General features: G+C 35.4%; 2 protein-coding genes across 3 annotated transcripts in view; both read left to right on the top strand.

Moving 5' to 3' along the window:
- Positions 1-233: 233 nt before the first annotated feature.
- ndc1 (NDC1 transmembrane nucleoporin) lies at positions 234-7619 on the top strand. Of its 2 annotated transcripts, XM_065276365.1 has the most exons (18): positions 234-370; positions 581-701; positions 792-893; positions 986-1160; positions 1533-1662; positions 1823-1931; positions 2017-2068; positions 2174-2306; positions 2399-2491; positions 2571-2652; positions 3116-3280; positions 3381-3644; positions 4519-4637; positions 4846-4896; positions 5860-5923; positions 6006-6106; positions 6481-6641; positions 7352-7619. In XM_065276365.1, exons 1-18 carry the CDS (start codon positions 314-316, stop codon positions 7413-7415), a joined length of 2043 nt encoding a protein of 680 aa, XP_065132437.1. In that variant the 5' UTR covers positions 234-313; the 3' UTR covers positions 7416-7619. The 2 variants fall into 2 exon arrangements, with proteins under 2 accessions (XP_065132437.1, XP_065132438.1); XM_065276366.1 differs by lacking the exon at positions 4846-4896.
- A 435-nt stretch (positions 7620-8054) lies between these two features.
- Positions 8055-16570, top strand: part of glis1a (GLIS family zinc finger 1a) — a 30185-nt gene continuing 21669 nt past the window's right edge. The window contains exon 1 of the mRNA XM_065276368.2: positions 8055-8608. The gene's annotated coding sequence lies outside the window, so the exon portion shown is untranslated. The remainder of the gene's footprint in view (positions 8609-16570) is intronic.

Raw genomic sequence — 16570 nt, 5'->3', positions numbered from 1 at the left:
ACAGTTTTCATTTTTGGGCAAACTATCCCTTTAAAGGTACGGTGCTAGATAAAGGACAAGAAAATAAAAAAGAAAATTATCTTATTGATTTAAGATAGTCGTGTATTACATTATAAAGTGTTTACAATAATAAGTGTTTACAATAATTGGTATAATTTAGAAGAAGCGGATCTTAGGGTTGAGCTACGAAATGTGATTTTACTCAGGCATCGGGTTAGACACCAGCAGGGGTCCTTACGAGGTCCTTCGAATGTGTGGCGCGGTTACTGCGCTTTTGCCATGTTGATATGGATTTTACAGAAGTAAGGAACAAATGACCAAGCATGACAAAATGTTTTCACTTAAACAGAATTGTTGGTTTATAAGAAAGGTAAGGACTTGTTAAATAAACAATAAGCAATGTTTTATAAGATCCAACGGTATTCGTAAAGAGTGAGAAAAGTAATGCTCATTTTTTTCTGTAACGTTACGTCATCAATGTGGTTAATTTGTTATACAAAGAAAAATTCTTAAGCATATTATTGGTCTTTCTATTATTCAGAATGTCATGTTTTTGTAATAGGATGCATTTTATTTACAGGTGGTCATATGGAGGGCATTGGCGAGCATTGCGTGGACAGTTATCCTTTTACCTGTGACAACTGCACTTTTTGTGTTCGTCAGCAGATTTTGTCTGTTTCACCCCGTGCAATGGATTATAGGTAAGATGAAACTATAAGTCCAAACTATAAACCTTTATTTTTTTGTCTCAAGACAAGCTCTTTAATCAATTCCTCAAACTTTGCTTTCAGAATGCACGAGCCTTCTTTCTGCCCCAAGCACCATCTTTTCACTTGTTGTGCTGTGTGCAGTTGTTCTGATCACTGGCATTTTTAACCTGGAGTTCTACACTTGTAAGTAAACTGGAGATCAGTTTGTCACTTGGAAAAACACAGATATTATATTAACCATGTATGCTGAACACAACCCTTTGTGTATCTTTCAGTGGTGCCTTCTATCCCATGTTCCCGTGTGGCTCTCCTGGGGGCAGTGCTTCACCCATGGCAGTGTGTCCATTCTTTGGTGTACTGCACCATGGGCATGTTGATGATGTGGTGTGCTGCTGTAATCATCGGTGGACGTTATAGCGCTCTTGGAAGTCCTTGCAGGGCAAGCGAGAGGTGAGATGTTGACCTGATTTTGTTTGTCCCATATACCATGACCATTCAACAAAGGATGGTGTTTGGTTTAATTGCATCCTAGGCATTCCTGTTATTTCACCCTCAGGCAAAGTGACACTGATTCGGTTGTCTTAAGTCGTTCTAATTCACTATGTCAGTAATCTTATCCAATGATTGACTGTGGGTCAGTTTTGTTCTAAAGTAGGTCAGTCAGATGTACTTTAAATATATATATATATATATATATATATATATATATATATATATATATATTGTGTCCACCTGTTATATGATGTTAAATGACAAATTCTATGAGTTCTGTGTAGTTACTTAAAAATGAACAATAACAGTTTTTTATGTTGGTTTTCATAGCGGTGAACCCATGACCTGTCTGAACGAATATCATCTCTTTCTACTTCTGGCTGGGGCCTTCGTGGGATACAGTCATAGTTTTTTGGGGGTGGTTCAAAATATGTATTATGTGTCCTTTCAACCCATACAAGTAAGTACTTGGCTATGTACTTCAGTTTGCTAAACATGCTGTCATACTGTCAAGTATCAGTAAAGAATTAGGCTGTGATTAGTATTGAATGAATGTGAACTGAATTATTAATGCATTCATGAATAAGTCATTAATGCAAAACCACATTTGTCCCTCCCAGCAATATAAGTACCTCCGGTTTAAAGGCTCCCTTCCCATGGTGGTGAAACGCAGTGTTATTCAATCCTTATATTCAGCCAGGAACTTCATTGGACTCTATTTCTTTTTTGGTAAGACCTACAGAGAATCAAATACGCATTTACTAGGAAAGAACCTGCATAGAAAGGAGATGAAAATGTGCTGTCTGTGTTTTAGGGTATGTTCCCAAGGCCTGGATCTCTAGCACACTTAATCTGCATATAGACAGGTCAGATTTTAGTATTTTATAATAAAATTTTGTATATTAACCAGATTGACTTAAACAATTAGGAACAGCTCACGCTGATGCGTCTGTATTTCATCGCTTGTATAGATCTGTTCAGCCATTGGATTCATTTACTGGACTTCTAGATTTCTCCCTCCTCTACCATCTGTCCATCAGTGGTACCTTCTTGTACCTAACCTGGTACATCACTGTGCTTCTCTTCAGGATCTACGTAACAGAGGTACTTAAGTCCAATGCTTTAATTCTACGATATAGCAAGACAGTGGGCATAACTCCAAAACTTTACCCTGATTATTGATTATGCTTTACCAGGCCTACAGTTTTCCAGTGCAGTCTACATTTACTGAGGATGCAGAGCAGTGTCTGCCTAAAGTCCTGTCTGAGAAAAACACTTTAGTCATGAAGGTCGGTTGAAGTTTCTGTATTTATATTATAGATATTATGATTAAATCATATTTACCTGGTCATGCTTGTGTTTTCAAAGTTTTTGGCTCTTCAGGATTTAGCTCTCTTATCACAACACTCCCCTTCACGCAGACAGGAAGTCTTCAGTCTGAGTCAACCAGGTATGAACGACATTGCTTGCATGTAGTCTTAGGGCATACTCGCACTATGCGTGGCAAACCATAACGAAGTACGTTTCACCCCCAAAAACTCTACCCTGATATGCCTGTAGAGGTTGTCTCTGGTACAGTTTAGTTTGGTTGGGCGCAATGGTGTGACTGCAGAACGTGGTACGCATTCTGGTACGGTTTAGTATAGTTTAGTACAATGAGAGTATGCCCTTAAAGTGGCATCCCACTAGCCAACTTGAAACAACCTAATCTTGGTTAGGAGTGTCTTACCTTCCGAATTTTCTCTGTAGAAAGATCTGCAAAGCAAGGGATTTTTATTTTCAAATAATAATTATTGAACATCAGCTAGTAGGATGCCAGCCTTCGTTTATGGCATCTTATGTCTGTACTCAAGCTTTCAGTGAAATGCTTTTCCTTTTCATTACTTTCTAAATAATGTACCCTATGTGTCTAGGCGGTCATCCTCATAACTGGAATGCGATCAGTAAAGAATGCCTGTCTCTTCTGAGTGAACTCACACTTAGACTGGTAGCTCATCAGGATGCGGTCGCCTCTAATGGCAGAATAAAGTCCCAATCTACCAGCAGTGACACCAAATCTGGCTCTTCAGGCAGTTCAGGTGAATCTAATCTTAAACATATTTTTCACGCTTACCCTCCTTACTGCTACATTGCTAGTTGATCTTACTCTTGACATGACATGTTTTTCTTTCCCTGTAGTAATGTTAGGGACAGAGGACCTGCCTGAGACACCTCGACCCAATATATCACTCAGGACTCCTGGATCCGTCTTCCTCAAGTCATCAATGAGAGGTGTGCACAGTCCTCTGACCGCTCCTTTCACCCCAGATCTGGACAGCCCTTACGCCTCACCTGCTATTCGCCGGCTGGTTGGCAAACAGGACCCTCAGTCGCCCTGGTTTGGCTCTTTGCAGAGCCCTCACGTCATGAGGAGAGGCCCCAAACTGTGGAGTGCCTCCACAGGTGAGGCATATAGATGAACACTGTCACATTGGACCATATCAAATTATTAAAATTAAACAACTCCCCGGGAAGCACTTGCTTGATTTGGAACTGATACATTTTTATTTATTTATTAAAAATAGGTGTGATGATGCCATCGTTCATATCATGACAGCAAAATAATGTTATTGTACACACTATGTTATTTAAATGTTATTAGTATGTATATATTAATATTTTTTTATTAGGGATGCACCAGTATCAGACCGTATCAGACTACAATCAGTATCAATAAAAGCAATTTTTCTCACTGTTGGACATTTGGATGGTTGTTTAAAAACAGCCAATGATCATGGAATATTATATCCTAGCAATCAAAAGGGGGAAAAACAACAACGCATCAGATCTTATGCTATGAGATTGCAGTTTGTGTGCTTTTCACTTCTAGGATTTCATGACACTATAAATCGAAACAATAAGTAAAATTCAAAAATGTCAGTATCTATCAGAATTCAAAGTAATCCGATATCGTTATCGGTGCATACTTAATAATTATATTATTAGATTAATTATTTACACAAATTAATTCAGTCACATGTAACCACAATATTGCATTTATTTTATTTTTTTATTAATGATTGTTTAAAGCAGTAATTTTTGATTAAAGGTGAAGTGCACAATGTTTGAAAGCCAATGTTTGAAATTTGAAATCACCTAAACAAACACGCCCCTATCCCAATAGAATCTGGACCTTCTTTTGATAGATCCACTCCAGTGCACTCTTCCTTTAATATTTACATCAGACAGTGACTTGTTTATGCTGCAAAGATTTATGCACAAATCTGTTATTTTGATGCATTCACTTTCTAACCCAGCCTGTTTCTGTATTGGACAGACTCACAAGCCAATGGCAGTCCTCCTGCCTCTCCTACTGCTGTTTATAGTTCTCCTACAGTTGATCCAAATCAGAAACCCAGCTTCCTGGCCCAGTGGCTACAGAACAGAAAAGAGCAGGTACGGTCCAATCCCAGATCACATTTGTATTAATTCTTCATTATTTCTGTGGGTTTGCTTGGCTTTTAAGCATGTGTATCCACAGGAACGAAAACTGACACGCTTAGGAGTATCCAGTTCAGTTTAGGAAAAAGTCAGTCATGTTTCAGTGTGACACACGGCTTATAGTCACTTGTGTTACTGTAATATTCTTAATTGTTCTGCTCAGGTTAAAAGCTTTTTGGCAAAACGGGTGCTGGTAGTGTATTTATTTAACAAGGTAAGATTAAGCATTCGTTATTTGAATGATTTTAAAGGGATACTTCTGTGTATGATGAAAATTACTCCATGGATTACTCGCCCTCAAGCCAAACGAGATGCATATGACCATCTTCTTTCAGACAAACAAAATCAAAGTTATTTTAAAAATGTTCTTGCTCTTATAAAAATTTACAATGACAGTAAACAGGGAAAAGGAAACAACTTCTTACCTTAAATCTCAAAATAGTGCATCCATCTTTCACATATGTCATGCACACGGTGGGTTAATAAAGGACTTCTTGGGGGAAATCAATGCAATTTTTGGATCTTAAGAATCGTACGCTATACTTCTCTCTTGTGAATGCCTATTGGATGTTACTGGAAGCTAGTTATTTAAGTTTAGAAAGTTTTAAATATAGATATTTTTCTTACAAAATCACTTTTGAAAGAAAATGGTAATTTGCATCTCTGGTGGCTTGAGGGTGAGTAAATCATGAAGTAATTTTCTTTTTTCGCTGGAGTATCGCTTTAATCTGCATGCTGTCACAGAAGTTATTTATAATGGGAATCATTAATGTATGCTTAGATTCTGTCTATGTTTCAATTAGCACCATTTGTCTTTTTTGTCTGTCTGGCCTCTTTAAGCCGTAGTTTGTCTTGGGTAGTTTTCTGACCCAGTTTACATACAGTTTTAAAAGAAAATTTAAATCATGATGGCTTTTTATTGATCAGTCATTTTATAATTTTTATTTCATCCAAAGTGGTTACATTTTCTATCATCCACGTTCATGAAATATATTTTCACTCATATTGTAATGTTATGCAGTTATTAGAGGAACTGTATATAAACTGGGTTTATATTTTCAGGTGTAGTTTTCAAATCTTTAAAATCTATTCCTAATTTTATGGTTAAACCTGCTTTTAACACTAACCCTGAATGGACTCTTCTGTGACTATACTGAAATTTCTATTCTTATGACAGCTTCCAGAAGCCTCCAGCCAAGCTCTGTTTGCTGACAGCCAAGCTCATATCTGGGCTCTTCAAGGTTTGAGGATTATAATGAATGTTTAGGAGATTTTACATGCTTGTTTGTAGGAACGTGTATTTAAGTTGGTCTTGTTTTCCAGGATTATCTCATCTGGTGGCAGCCTCTTTTTCCGAAGACCAGTTTGGTGTGGTGCAGACTACATTACCTAACATTCTCAGCTGCCTAGTGGTTCTGTTAGAGGTAAAGCAATTGGATGCATACTAGAAAATCTGGTTATAGTGTGAACATTTGAAAGGCCTTAACATTTTTGTTGTTTTGAATATATATTCTACTTGCACTTGGCCTAGAAGATCCTCCTTGAGCCACAATAAATACATTTTTTGATTGATACTTGGCACACACATGAAACTACTCCAGCAATACCAGACAGTCATAATATAATATTAATAATGGAAGTTAAATAATAAATATATCTTTTGTAGGCTGTTGATTGACACTTAAAACGGCCTCATGCCTCAAGCTTTACCAGACATAAAATATATATTTATATTTGTCAAAATATAATTTGTCAAAAGATACTAATGGAAGTGAAATAATAAATATATCGTTTGTAGGCTGTTGATAGACACTTTAAACTGCCTCATGCCTCCAGCAAGCCTGTGAGGGCTGCCTCCAGTATGAATGACTCCACCTACAAAACTCTAAGGTTTGCATTGCGAGCTGCACTTAAAAGCGCTATCTACAGGATGACCACCACTTTTGGAGATCACTTGAAGTAAGTCCTAACATTTTAAAGGGTAATGTGTCCCAGCTTTGTTTTGGAGAAATTAAACCAAATAAATTAAGTAAGCAATAAGATATGAGCGGCTTCCTTCAGCCATGACCCAATATACAGCACAGTTATTTATTGCTTTTGTAGAACAGTTACCACACACACAATACCAATATTAAAGCATAAAATGTGTCAAAGAAACTTTCATGAAGTATAATCACCAAAAGCCTACCTTTCACTAGTAGTTTCTGACCATCTGTGAACAGCAACAGAATTACACGTTTATGTTGCTGAGCAGTGATACACAGAATTGTTGTGTGTGCAGTGGTTTATTGTAAATAAAACAACTTTTGACCAATTAGAATCAACCACTGGAATTAACCGTTTTATAATTTTATATTAGTTAGAAAAGGGATGGGCAACTTCGGCACTGGAGGGCCGGTGTCCTGCAGAGTTTAGCTCCAACTTGCCTCAGCACACCTGCCTAAAAGTTTCTAGTATGCCTAGTTAGACCTAAATTGGCTGCTTCAGGTGTGTTTAATTATGGTTGGAGGAGCTAAACTCTGCAGGACACCGGCCCTCCAGGATCGAAGTTGCCCATTCCTGAGTTAGAAGATTGGCAGTCGTTTTCTTAAAGATTTATCTTTAGGCTATATGTAGTGCAGTGGTGCATGTTTATCCATAATCTTACTGTTAATTTGGTTTGTTTACAGTGCTGTGAATATATCAACAGAACATCGGAAAAGGCTTCAGCAGTTTTTGGAGTTTCGAGAATAATGCACATGCCACACCTCTCTCACAGATGCTCTTGGATTTGTGGACTCTGTTCAGCAGAAGCAAGCCCAACATCACATAACAGGACAATATTTGTCTTTAATGACGATAATGTGATATTTATGGAGGGTTGGCACTGTACTTCACCCAAGGCCTTGTTAAATATATTCCTGTAGTCTGGGGAATTAAATTCCTATCACATTGTAATTAAGCTGTTCGTCCTTCATAAGGGTTAAAGACTGGTGGGTGTTTCAGGAATTGGTTTAAGATTCTTCATCAGATTGTATTTAATCTGCTGTCCCTTAAAGAAAGTGAGGGTGTCAACTTACCTTGATTTTGGATTTTGCTTCTTTGTTAATGTTGCTATTTGAGATGTTTTAGTAACACTCTAATTGGATTGCAAATTATGGTCACCTGAGTCATGGCTCATCTGTTTGCCATGATCATATTTTTGTTATTCCATGAGTTATTATAAAAAATAAATAAACTTTTGTAAAATATTTTCCTGTAAATGGCTGCAGAGAGTTTTGTTGTAATAGGAGGCGTGTAATGCCTTTGATGAACGGCAAGTGTCGCTGTTTGTATTCTGCTTAATGACTTTTGCATTGCGCAACAGGTTGACAGGCCAACGTTCCATTTCATATTTGTTTATAACGTGAATATACAATTCAAACTCGTTGAACACCGAATATTATCGTGTTTACCTCTGCAAATATTTTATATTTCATGCTTATTGTTAACCCTAAGTAAGTTGGTACATTTCTTAATATTTATTTGTTGGTTATTTTAACGGCTAATTTCAGCCAGCTTCAGTTTATTATGCGTCAGTTTGAGCTGCTAGCAGTCTTAGCTTTTGTTTTTGCTATCTTAAATCAATTAATATAATAATTGTTTTCCCCTATGTTGCATTATAAAACACCAATTTTGCTCTGAAGCTTAACTAAGCTCTTCGGTTCACGAATGCTTATAAAATGTATAGCTTGAATGTAATGCAAGTAACTTTGGATAAAAGCATCTGTCAAATGTAAATGCTTTAGTTGACCGGTTTAAGTTGTAATACGTGTGAAGGCGGAACCTCAGTCTCTTGTAAACTTTGCTGTGTAAGGTTGGTCTGTTTTAATGGGTTTGGTTTTTCACTGAGGGAAGGATGAACAGTCATATGTAGTGTTGGTGAAGATGGTGTGAATCAACCTTTGGTGAGTATACTGCACCTTTACCTCATCAAAAACACAAATAAATAGTATATACAAAAGGTTACAGTTTTTAATGCCAGTATAATTGGTTATGCGATCATATTTTTGGGTCTGTTTGTATAATCAATTAGTGAAATGTGTAGTCAATTACTTTGTTTTCATCTCTTAATCTTTTGTATCATGCTTAATTTACAAAGATAATTAAAGTGCCGTTTAAAATTGAAAACGTTTTATGTGGATTTACAGAGCAAGCTTTTTTCATGTGTGTTAGAAAAACTTTCATCTTTTAACTTTCATTGTAATATACTGTATGTGCTTTGGTCTTGGACATCATATTGTGTGTGTGCTTACTGAACACACATTAGATTTTGCTCTTGGCAATCCTCCAGTTGATTTAAGTTACGCTGTTTCAGATTTCAGGAAACATAAATCAGTTAGTTATAGCTTTTAAGGACCTAAGATATTTAAAATGCAAACACGGAATACAGGAATAATACATGGGAAACCGACAAAGATGATGATGTGGTTACTGTGAACACATTTAAATCCAGTTGTTCTCAATTAGTGCTCTGAGTTTAACAAGCGCAATAGAGAGAAACGTGCATATAATAAAAATAAAGTGCTGTAATGTTCGTCCGTGGCCATCGGCTGTTTTGTTCGGTTGAGATGTTTAGACAAGATGACCTGAATTAGTTTCAAGACTTTTTAATAGGCTTTGCTTTATCTGGTTTTATTTGATGACCGTGTATAATCGGTATTTTAGATCAGTTTCTTTACATACAGGTGATTTCAGTCACTCACGGACGTCTAATATTGGTTATTTAGATAAATGCCTGTTTAAACTTAACAATCTGAAAAAACTTGATGTACATTTTCTTTAAAAGTACCACTGTACAATAAGGTTATTTGTTAACAATTAGTTAATGTATTATAGTTAGCATGAACTAACAATGAACAATACTTTTACAGAATGTATTAGTTCTTATTAATTTCAGCATTTACTACATTTATAAAATCAAACTGTTAATGCACCATGAACTAACATGATTAACTGTATTGCCATTAACTAACATTGACAAAAATGTATACATGCTGAAAAACTATTGCTCGTTGTATGTTCATGTTCATTCATTTCTTTTTATTTATACATTTGGTAGATGCTTTTATCCAAAGCGACTTACAGTACATTACAAGGTTTACATTTGGTCAGTATGTGTGTTCCCTGAGATTGAACCCATGATCTTTTGCGCTGCTATCGCAATGCTCTGAGCTATAAATTAACTAACATTGTTAAAAAAAACTAACATTGTTAGTTAATGCATTAGTTAATGTTTATTAATACAGCCTTATTATAAAGTGATACCTCTTTAATGTTTTTAACCTGATGATGATATTGTGAAGTCAGGTGTATTGGGAATCTTACATTGAGATGACTTGTCAAAGTGTTTCAATTTTCTTGGGTTCATATCATGCATGTTTCTATACAGTTGTAAAGATATAAGATGGAAAGCCGAAAGTGAAAATTCCCATAAAGTCCATTACAGCTGCCAGTTACTTTATCATATGCTTGAATCAGCTACTGCTGTCCCACACCTCATCTGACTGTGGCCATCATTTCTTCTAAAAACTTTCTGAATATCATGTTTTTTCACATATTATGGGATGGCATGTAAAAGTCACCACATTTTTTTACTTGTGATCCAATGGGTTTCACACAAAAATGTTGTAAAACCACATTTTTGCACGTGTTAAATTTATGCTCCTGTATATAGCTTAGTGGTAGAGCTTTGCATTAGCAGCACAAAAGGTCAGGGGGTTGAACCCATGTAACACACATTAAAAAAAAATTATACCTTCTAATGCAATATAAGTCGCTTTGGAAAAAAGTGTCTGAAAAATGCATAGAATTTATGTGAAAAATGTGAAATTCATGTGGTTTTCTGTTTGCTAATTAGTAAATAAATTAGTTTGTTTCTCATTGGTTATATTCCAAAATATAGATATTTTTTTCCTCTTCAGATATTTTTCTTTTTACATTTTAATCTTAGAATTTTTTTCATTGTCACAGTAACTTTTTAAAAAGTTTTTTCTCAATTTTTAAAAGAAAGTGGTTGCACACAATTCAATTATTTAGATTTAGATATATGAATTTAGTTGAACTTACTTGATTGTTTTTAGTGACATTAGCACAATTACATTTTGTTAAATTCAGCAATGCTACTATTATGTAATCATGTTAGTTCTACTCAATTTTCAAAATATAAAGTTATTATACTACAGCAACAGCACACATTAAAGCTAACCAATTGTGTCCAATGTAAATGCTTTCAAATGACCTACAATGTTTTTTTTATCAAAACAACACTAAATAACTGATACATGCTCTACTCGTCTGTGTAACATTTAAAACCCAACAACAAAACAGAAACTCTTTCAAATACTAATATAACAATATACTAAACATTAACGAGTCCTCCTCTTTTCTTATCTTAATATAAAATACATTAAACAACCCTTTATTTTGATATTTACATTATTCAGTCTCATGCTAAGCATGCTGGAAATTCCCACCTGTGAGCGGGACACCTACGTTTACTTCAATATTTTTCATGTCAATGTTAATATATTGTTGGAAATGTCTCAAAATGTAGTTTTCATATTTCAAAACCTTTTAGCAGTAATAATAATGCAGTAACTGTAATTTATTAATTTGTGACAAGAGTATGCAGCAAACCAACACAAACCTCAGTTTTTTATTTTATTTTTATATATTAAAAATAATACTATTGCATTTTTATTTATTACAAATTATTTTAAACAGCTATAAAAACAATTTATATTTTCACCTACAGATACTTCCGTAAAAACTTTAAAGTGTCTTGTTTAAAACGAGACCAAAATTAGGCTTCTAGACCAAAGAAATGCCAGAGTTATATTAGTTTGAATGTGTACGTCACCTTTTCATCCCCCCCACTCAAAAAGGGCTGTGCCAGTTAAAGGGTTAAACTAACATCTATCATCTAGCTTTTACAAGATTAGAGATCAGGTACCTCTGCACAAAACGCCATGGATCTATAATGGTTACCTCAAATGAGTATCATGTTTAGGAAAAAAAACTTACACTTTTTCAATTGCATATGTATTTAAGTTTTCTGTAATGGTTTTGGTGCCATACACTGCATATGTTGCAGAGCCATCAGTGTTTTAGTGTTGTAAATCATTGGAGTGATCTTTCAGTCCATTTAAGATTCCTTAAATGTTCCTTCGAGCAAACGCTTTAGTGACTGTCGAATCCATTATCATGACCATGTAAACATCTTAAAGCACGATACTGCTGATGTTATGTGTACGGCTGTGGTTTGGTTTCGCTCTTAAAGTTACTTGAATGTGATAATGATCGTGTTGACAGCGACAGTAAAACAGGACTTTAAGGTTCCTATTGACTTTAGGTTGTATGTCAGTGTGGTTCGTACCTTGTATATGCTTAAAAGCCAAGATTCCATTTACCTTCATGAAATGCTTCGAAATACGATCTGAGACCAATACGATGACTGTGGGGGATCATCAAGTATTTTCCCTGCACCCGACCCAAAATCACCACAGTACAATCCCAGAAACGCTTCAGTTGTAATCTTGATCACTTAGGTTTTGTATGTGTGGTGTATTTAATAGCTAAATTTATAGGTCTCTTCCACATGCCCGAAGCACACATTTACATTTAAAGTTGTACATTCAGAAAGGTTAAAGAAGTTAAGGTTTGGAAGCCTGATTGGAAACAGCTTTTTATATCTTAGAAGGCTTTAACATGATGCCTAGCTACTGTTAGTACAGGACTCAAGTTGTTACACTATACAGGCAAAGCAAACAAATTGTGACATTTGTTTATTCCCCATGACATCTCAGGTTTCTTCTAATTTAAACATTTTAGTTTGCAACTTAGTAATCATAGTCATTTTTTTTAACCAGAACGAGAATATTTTTATTGAAACGTAAAATTCATGTCACAACCAATTTACCGAGTGCATTATGTAGATGCTCCGTCTGCGTAAATGCCAAGCCGTTGGCAGATGTGTAGACTTGGTAAGTACCAGCTCCACATACTGTTTACCCACCACAGTTTGCAAAGAAGCTCTATCCATGTCTGGTGGTTTGGATTCAACCACTATCATTTCACTGGAATGTCCTGGTTTTGGAGTTCAGCTGAGTTTTCACACAGATATGCACTTGCTTGTAAATGTTTGGAACGGACAGTAAGTCAGTGTGGTCGACTGTAGTTGCTCAGTGATCCGTCCTGTCATCAAAGCATTAATAACACCAGTCGGTAATGTGAGACACCAGGATCTTTTTATATTGTTCGTTTATTTCTCCGATGAGACACAAGTCCATGTATCCAGATGTCTTTCGTAACTACTACACAAAGAACCCTTTAAAAAGTCTTGGCGCCACAATGGATTCGTTTTCACTTACTGCATTCACATATTTACATATACATTCGCAAATATAATCTATGCACAATATTTATTAATATTTTATGTAGCTTTTAATGCTTGAAATACATGGACTTGTATCTTTTTGTTTGCAGTCCTCTGTTGTCTTTGTTATGCAATTTGGGCTTCAAAGAACTCTGTTAGCTGCGCAAATGACAAATAAACAGCTTGACTTGACAAAGGATACCAATTATAAGTGAATATTGCTAAATTTTCCTACAATTTGTTTTTGCATTGCCAGTAGTATGGCCTGGTTATGTGAGTAATGCTCTGTCTTGATGAGAGAGAGTTTTCATTTAATATTGGATAAACCTCTGGTGACTCAGCAGGAAATGTGTCTGGTTTTCACCGCAGTTAATAGTTAAAGCACATTTAATTTACATAAGGAAAACTTGCATGTTGTTGTGATGTAATAACATTTTTTTTTCACTAATTTGGCAGTACCTGAGGTATTATGTTGGATTTTTATGATTATTTGTGACCTCATGTGAATCCAGGCTTAAGTTTCGTAATCTAATTTTAATCATTCATTTTACATTGATTTAAATTTTTGAGTTAGCCAATATAAAATATATCAAGGTTATAATTGATATAAAATGATTTTATGGAAAAAAAACAGTAAATTACTAAAAAAGACTTAAATTAGCTGTGTTTTTCCCAGGCAGGGTTACATACAGTATGTAGTACATATAGTGCAGTCATATTTGATGTATGGGTATTCTTACTTTCAATATTTCAATGTTTTGTATGTCCTGCATATCCTATAGTTTCTGTAGCTCAGCTAGTAGATGTCACAAACTATGCCAAGATTGCAGATCTGCTGCACACATGAATACACTTTGGATAAAATGTCTCCTAAGTTTATAAATAGTCCTGCTATTTTTGCTTGAATCAAGTCTTTGAATGCACTTCAAAGATTTCTGGCTTGTTGAAAGTGGCAGTGTTGAAAATGAAACAAATTTGAAACTTTAAAACATGAGATTTAATTCTGTTTATCCGTCTGTGTATAGTGTTGAACTAACAGCTGCCAGGCACCTGCTGCCTCCAGCTATTAAATCTGTGTAATAACACAGCAGGTTCATTTATGTCATTCATTTTTTCCCCATTCTGGAGACAGTAAATATGCAACAATTTTGGCTCTTGACCAATTGAATAGCACAAAAATGGAAAATGAACAACGAAGCACGTAATTTCCATTTGTTTAATAAATCTTAATTGTGTTGTGACATGGCACACTTTAAATATAAGGTCTGGTCTTGAAAAGTAGTGCTTTGAATGTTTCAAATACATTTCAAATGAAGTTTTTATTGCTTAATAAGCCTCAAATTATGCAGCTGTGTGGCATTAAATAGGAAAATACTGTGGTTGTCTTAATCAAATTGGTTTTTGGCAAGTTACTCGTTTCGTTGTCGTTCCTAAAAATATCCATTTGCAAAATATTTGTAAACAAAAATGTTTATTCCTAACTAATTTTAGCCGAAAATAAATCGATGTGTTTGATATTTTGCTGGATCCAACAGGATTAGGGTTAGGAATTTTAAAGACCTTTGGGTAAAACCTGAACAGAATTTAATGACCAATTACACGGAATAAATCCTTTAGTCTTGCTGCTATGCTGTAATGTATTTGTTCACATTACGGAGTTATCTATTTTTACAAGAACTTACCATGAACTATTAGCATGTGCAACAATATAAACTAAACTATGATAAACAAACACCACTGATCTAATGCACTGTTTTTTTGTCTTTAACTATGTGTGTTTTTTATTTTATCAAACTTTGTTTATATTTTTTAGTAGCTAATTCTACCTTTTACATATTTGGTTGTGATGTCTTTAAAGCTCCCGTTCTTTCTGTGTTTTTGAAGCTTTGATTGTGTTTACAGCTTAGCTGTTGACTGACGTATTCTCGTGGGTGGAGTTTAGTCCAAAACTCTTCTATTGACGTCATTTAATCGGGAAGTAGAGGGCTGTATTCCAAACCGGCCGTTCGCTGAAAGGGGAATTCTGTTAAAGTAAATATATTGCCTGCCAGTGAACTTTGAGCTTCATCATTTTGCAGCTATTATTTATGCTATAACAACAACATTACACACTAACTAAAGTAACAAAAAAATGGGATCAGGAAGACAGTGACCTTTAATATTTAACTATCATTTCAAAAGTTTTAATACAGTGTTGAATAAAAATCTTTCTGCTGTATTAAGGAAGCCTATAAGAACATTTTCACTTTAACCAACCCATCATGGCAGGACATCACTAGATCACTTGAGGAAATGTGTGTATAGTGTTAAAGCAGTACAGTAGTGTGACTGTTGAATCCTCCTTCCCCTCTGTCCCAGGTCTGGTTGTCATTAGCTGAGGGATGTGGTACATTAGAAAGTTCCCCCTTTAGTACCAGATCACTGCACCCAACAGTGCCAGAGGTTTCAACCAATCTACCACTGCACAAATGTCTCTTTATTCATCTTCACTGGGCCACTGTGTCTGAACATTACTACCTGCACACCTAAAGAGAAGCAAAACATACAGCAGGAGAGAAAACCGTGATCAAGTCCAATTCATGAGAGGACTGACTGAGTTTTAACTGAAGCAGTGGTTACTGATGCATTCGGCTATATTCAGTGATTCTGACCTCAGGGGTCTGTAGGCTTTCAACAGCTGTGGATGTCACCTTGCCAGGTGTGAGGTGCATGGTCTGCTGAAAAGAGGAAGTGCCATTACAGAGGCGTTTCTGCACATTGATTATGTTAAAAATGGCTTTTTATGGCTCTTGTCTACATTTGTTGCTGTCTTATGATGAGCACATTGTGCTGTCGACAGTGGGATATTTCATGGAGATGTGACTCCTATGATTCCTTGGATATTTCATGGAGATGTGACTCCTTATCATTTTTTCTCTTATGGCTGGTGAAAGCAGAAGTTTGTAGCATTAGTTATTGTGGCGACATCTCCAAGCCCCTATACATGACGCGGTACAAAGCAAAACGTGATTTGTTAGTTTATGTGTCAGTCATATGGCCACTTGGGCAGTCCTTTGCCATTCAAAGCGGCCATGGTTCCCAGACCTTCAGGTTTATGGCTACATAATGGGAAAATTTTACTTTCATAAATGTGAAAATATAAAGCCGATGTTTTCTCTTTTTCAAAAATAATTTAGGATTTTCCTCTAATCTTTACGAAGAGTAAAATTAAATAAGCTTATTTAATTTGTTGAAAGACTTTAAACGTTTAGAAAACCCTGTTGATTTTTTTATTATTTGTGTTTTGCTTACTCCTTAGCTGTGCTTTGTTGGTTGGGATTGTTCTCTTGCTTCATATTATGTTTTTTCTTTATTATATTTGCATGCACATGCACAATAAAATATATAATAATTTGTATAAGGGTCAATGACGTGACGTTAATTATTTTGTGTCCATATGGTTCAATTAAATGTAAAAGGGTTAAAATTTCAAAATAAATTAGCTGATTATTTG

This window comes from Paramisgurnus dabryanus, chromosome 6 (assembly GCF_030506205.2).
Source record: "Paramisgurnus dabryanus chromosome 6, PD_genome_1.1, whole genome shotgun sequence".
Classification (NCBI taxonomy): Eukaryota; Metazoa; Chordata; class Actinopteri; order Cypriniformes; family Cobitidae; genus Paramisgurnus; species Paramisgurnus dabryanus.
This window is presented reverse-complemented; position numbering and strand designations above follow the sequence as displayed.